At 32.4% G+C, this 6,000-nt stretch overlaps 1 protein-coding gene across 1 annotated transcript in view; it reads right to left on the bottom strand.

Moving 5' to 3' along the window:
- Positions 1-221: 221 nt before the first annotated feature.
- Positions 222-6,000, bottom strand: part of LOC122676747 — a 173,904-nt gene continuing 168,125 nt past the window's right edge. Inside the window, exons 10-11 of the mRNA XM_043876332.1 lie at positions 1,750-1,897; positions 222-619 (exon numbers count right to left, since the gene is read on the bottom strand). Of these exons, the coding sequence (XP_043732267.1) occupies positions 444-619; positions 1,750-1,897 (324 nt within the window). The 3' untranslated portion in view covers positions 222-443. The remainder of the gene's footprint in view (positions 620-1,749; positions 1,898-6,000) is intronic.

The following is a 6,000-nucleotide window of genomic DNA, read 5'->3' as shown; positions in this document are numbered from 1 at the left end:
TTATTTTGCTTAAAAGAAGGGAACTAGACTAATCTTCCACACAACATCAATTTTAAATACACTGATTTTTCTTCTAGTGTATAAAATATTTTCAAGCTCTGCTTTTTAAAAAATTGTTTAAATACAAAAAAGCTAACACAAACTGCTACAACTAACCAAATGTTTTATACAGTGTTACTATGGTATCTTCCAACCCAATAAAAACAAGTTTCAAGTTAGGATTCTGAGTAGTGGGAAATGTAAATTGAATCTGTGGGTGTGAAGGATTTCAAATAAAAGAACTTTAACAGAATAATTATTTAATATATAAATTCAGTAATAGATAAAAAGAAAATATTTTAACAATTACTTGATATCTCTTTCCTTTCAGGAAAAAAGTCAGTTTCTCCTTACAAACAAGTATTACCTTACATAGTAAAGGAAACAATTTGATATTCTACTTTCTAAGTGAATCCCACATGTCCTCTCACTTTTTCAAAAGTCACACAGCTAATGCATACTGAAGGAAGCACCTTTATGATGTTTGGCGTGACGCCCCTGAAAAATCCCCTTTTTCCTTCTTTGTTATATATATCTTGAATGAGCTGAATCATAGACATTGTTCCTTTTTCTTCCAGTGCTATAAAGGAAAAAATCAATGTAATACAATACTTAATCTAGAGATAGTTCAATGGTTAAAGTGAGAATTCATAGAGGTTGAAATTACTTCAGAGTATACGTCTCTCCCTACATGTAGAATTTTCCTGTGCAGTCCAAGCTATAGTCTCTAGATAAATGAAGCTACACATTTAAATTAATTAAAATTAAGCAAAACCAGAAAATCAGTTTGTCAATTGCATTAACAACATTTCAAGTGCTGTGTCATTAATGGCTACCATACTGGATAGCACAAATAAAAAACAATTCCATCACTGCAGAAAGCCCTCTTGGACAGCACTTGAAATTCTTTCACAAAGGACCTCAAAGGAGCATCTGGAATTGTGTATGACATACATAGTTTGATAGAGGGATAGACAGATCTTCACCTGAACTGCAATATAAATAAATTTTTAAAAATCTCACTAAAAAGAGGAGAAAAAGCATTTAAAAAAAGATAACTTACCACATGACCCCTTGAATAGTTAACTCAGGATGACAATCAGATTATGTGGGGTTTCTTTTTCTTATCAAAAAATGACATGTGTATTTTCTTATAGTCTAAATTCCTAATATTTCACTTGAAAGAAACAAAACAGATACCCTCTACTTAATATCTCTTGCTAAATGTACTGGAATACAAAATAACTGCATTCAGATCCACAAGTGTATTAAGTTCCTGATGCAGACTATGATAAGAGCAGAACTAGGGGGAAATACGTGCATATTGAGTAAATGATGACTCAGTTTGAAGAAAGAAAAATCTTTTCTATTGTTCTGCATGGAACTGCCTAATTTGAAACTCTATGAAAATCATCAATAATTGAAGGAAATGTGGAGAGTTCCAAATAGAACTTTGGAGAAGAAATAAAATCTAAAATTTGCAAGACTCTGCAATAAAACAACAAATCCAAGATTCATGCTTTAAATATCAGAGAATTAGCTTTTGACTTTTTTATTAATTCTACCATTTTTGTTTTTGAAATCATTAATTTCCACTCATTTAAAACAATTTATTTTTAACAGTCTTAAGTTAGTTCTTACTACTGTTTCATTAAAATTATTTTAAATAACTTTTAAAACTTATGATTATTTCACTTATATAAAACTCACCTTGAGCCTGCATACGAGTTCTAATAAGGTTCAGGGGGAAGCTGGCCATCTGACCACAAGCATGAGACAGTGTACTACATCCCAGCAAAATCACTATTCCAGGGTCTAGAGAGCTTGTGTGTTGTTCTAGCCAACGATTCTTCAAATGCTGGCAGAAAAAAGAGTAGTAAATACCCTTAAACTACTATGCAAGTCTAAGCACAGCACAGCAAGTCTAAGTAGAACAAAGCTCACTGCTCACTCAGTTTCAATAAATATTTATGAGTAGCTTCTTGATTCAAGAATTATAAAGAGCATTTTCATCGACATCATCTCATTTAATCCCTACAGAAATTTGTTAAGTTAATACTGTCACCTCATTTTATAAGTTTTATAAATGAAGAAAGTAATTCAGAGACTAAATGAATTATCAGGTCAGAAAGCTGAAAAATAATAAGTCAAGCTTGGTCACTTGAATTTAGTAACTGTTCTTTCCAAAACCTTCACAAAAGATTGTTCCTACTCTTCCTTGTACAGAGGAGGCATCTCTGGTGTCCTATTGGGCATCGAGTGCACAGATGTTTTCAAATTAATGATTCATACAATCTCAGTGTGAGTTCTCTGTTTGCTCTCTGTTCATGCTTTATTTTGTTTGGCTTGATTGTTTTGGTCTGTGAGGATATTCAAAGACCTAAGCAAAATCCGGAGATTCTCAGAGGGATTAACAGGACACTGCAGAGAAGACTGGATAATGCACTCTAAATTAACAAATCCATATTTTCTCAAATTTTAAGAAAGATTCATCTTTCTAGATTTGCTTTTCTGTGAATAAAAATGGCCAGAAAAATTATATACAAGTAATTGGTTGAAAATATCACTAGGTGCTTTTAGAACTATTAATGAATTAAAGGATACAACTCCACCATTATATACTGGGACAATTACTATCAAATATATAATTTGACACTTTTGAAAAAATGAATTTCAAAATGTCCTTACTCAGTGTGCATTTATTAGAGTTATGCAATAATAAAGAGAGAAATGTGTAATGGCACTCTGTCACAACAGCAAAAAATATTTAACTGTAAAAATAAAAGAATGGAGGGAGCCCAACATAAACAGGGGCAAATAATTTATGTTAATATGATCATAGAAAAGAAAATAAATATATGGTATAATATTGAATAAATTCTATGAAAACACAAATGTATTTCTTTCACAGCTAAATGAAATTGGCTATCTTTCATATAATGGTGGTACCACTTACCAGAAATACCACTAGGCTTGTACCTAGAGAGACAATTTCTTGTACTGAGAAAGAATTTTAAGTTAATCTAGTCACATACTCTCAATGTCCTTATAACCAAGGACATTGTTGGTTGGTATATATTGTTAAATATATGGTATATATTGTTATTTAAATGGTATATATTGTTAAAGTGGTCTACCTGAAGCAGATGAATAGCCATAAAATGAAATGACTGGCTGAAGTAAGGGGAGCAACCTACGCTTCACTAGAAGGCTATTTACACTATCACTCTTGCCTCTCCCCCCATGTCCCCCAATTACTACTCTCCTCAATTCTCATTTTCACAACTGTACACTATTACCTCAGTTTTCTTAGTTTTAACTGATATTACATCAGATTTTTCTAGGGAGCTAAAAAACCTGAATTTCAGGCCTCTTCCAAGAACAATGAAATCAGAATATCCTAGGATATAGCCCAAAAATCTTATTTTTTAAATATCCACAGGCAGATGATTCTGATATGCATATAGAGTTGAAAACAACTATTTTATCAGCCCTGAGGTACTTAATTATTTTTTCAGACCCACCCCTCTTAATTATGACCTCATAACTATTCTGTAGCTTTTACGTTACTTATAATTCACAGTAAATGTCAGATGTCAACTTAATTCTTCTTCATATGGGTGTTTCAAGTTTAAGGTAACTGGTGCAATAGAAAACTGTGAGACAATCATAAAGAGTAAATTCCTAGGTAAAAAAATGAAGTGATAAGTTTAGAGTAGAATATTTAGAATTTGAGTAATCGCCACAAATAGCTTTGGAGTATATTCAGCTCAGTTTGGGGGTTTTATTGTTCTTTCTTTTTTTAATTAAACTATAGTTGATTTACAATATTGTGTTAGTTTCAGGTGTACATCAGAGTTTTGTATGTACGTAAGTTTTCAGATTCTTTTCCACTGGACAAGATATACTGAATATAGTTCCCTGTGCCATACTATAAATTCTTGTTTATCTATTTTATATATAGTGATGTGTATTTGCTAATTCTATGCTCCTAATTTGTAGCCACTTCCCCTTTGGTAATCAAATAAACCATATGTTTATTTTATGTGTCTCTGAGTCTGTTTCTGTTTTGTAAATTAAATCATTTATACTATTTTTTAGATTCCACATATAAGTGATCAAATTGCCAACAAAGTTGACAGAAAAAGCAAGAGAATTCCAGAAAAACATCTACTTCTGCTTCATTGGCTACACTAAAGCCTTTGACTGTATGGAACACAACAAACTGTGGAAAATTCTTAGAGATAGAAATACCAGACCACCTTACCTGCCTCCTGAGAAATCTATATGCAAGTCAAGAAGCAACAGTGAAAACTGAACATGGAACAAAGGACTGGTTCCAAACTGAGAAAAGGAGTACGACAAGGCTGTATGTTGTCACCCCTCTTATTTAACTTATATGCAGGGTACCTCATGCGAAATTCTGGGCAGGATGAAGCACAAGCTGGAATCAAGACTGCCAGAAGAAATGTCAATAACCTCAGATATGCAGATAACACCACCCTAATGGCAGAAAGAAAATAAAGTTTTGCACTATTTCCATTGTTTCCCCATCTATTTGGCATGAAGTGATGGGACCAGATGCCATGATCTTCATTTTTTGATTGTTGAGTTTTAAGCCAGCTTTTTCACGCTCCCTTTCACCTTCATCAAGAAGCTCTTTAGTTCCTCTTTTTTGGAAAAATGTCTCTTTAGGACTTCTGTCCAATTTTTGGTTAGGTTGTTTGTTGTTGTTCTTCTTTTCCTTTTTTGATACTAAGGTATTTTTACATTTTAGAAATTACGCCTTTGTCAGTTGCATTGTTTGCAAATATTTTCTCTCATTGTGTAGAATGTACTTTCATTTTGTTTACAGTTTCCTTTTCTGTGGAAAAGTATTTCCCATTTGCTTAATTTTGCTTTAGACTCATTTAAGAAAACATTGGTACAGGAAGGGATACAAGATGGTGGAATAGAAGGACTTGAGCTCACCTTCTCTCAGGAAAACATCAAAATCACAACTAACTACTAAAGAACCATAGATAAAATATGCACACTACTAGATAAAAGATCAACAAGGACCTAATGCATAGCACAGGGAATTCTACTGGGAAAAGAATTGAAAAAGAAGGGATATATGTATATGTATAACCGAATCACTTTGATGTACACCAGAAACCAATACATTATACATCAACTATCCTACAATATAAAATAAAAAAAAATTTAAAGCAAAATATTGGTATGATTTATGTCCAAGAATGTTTTGCTATGTCCTCTTCTAAGAGTTTTATGGGGTCATTATTATATCTAACTCTTTAGGCCACTTTGAATTTATTTTTGTGTATGCTATGAGGAAGTGTCCTAACTTCACTGATTTACATGAGGCTGTCCAGCTTTGCCAACACCACTTTCTGAAGAGGCTGTCTTTTCTCCATTGTATATTCCTTTCTCCTTTGTCAAAGATTAATAGATAACAGGTATGTGTGTTTATTTCTGGGCTCTCTATTATTCAACTGATCTAGATATATATGTTTTTGTGCCAAAGACACGCTTTTTCGTTATTGTAAATTTTGTAGTATTGTCTGAAGTCTAGGAGGGTTATGTCTCCATTTTATTCTTTTTCTGCAATATTGCTTATGCAATTCTGCTCCACATAAATTTTAGTATTATTTGTTCTAGTTCTGTGAAAAATGTCATGTGTAATTTGATAGGGATTGCATTAAATCTGTAGGTAGCATTGTGTAGTATGACCAATTTAACAATATTGATTTTTCCAATCCAAGAGCATGGGATATCTTTCCAGTTTTTAAATCATCTTCAGTTTCCTTTATCAATGATTTATATTTCTCAGAGTACAGGTCTTTCACCTCCTTGGTTAGGTTTATTTCTAGGGTTTTTTGGTCCCAATTTAAACAGGAATTTTTTTAAACTTTCTTTTTGTAATATTTCATTGTTAGTGTAAAGAAACTCAACAGATTT

This window comes from Cervus elaphus, chromosome 20 (assembly GCF_910594005.1).
Source record: "Cervus elaphus chromosome 20, mCerEla1.1, whole genome shotgun sequence".
NCBI lineage: Eukaryota > Metazoa > Chordata > Mammalia > Artiodactyla > Cervidae > Cervus > Cervus elaphus.
The sequence above is the reverse complement of the archived record's forward strand: the minus strand, read 5'-3'. Positions and strand labels throughout refer to the sequence as shown.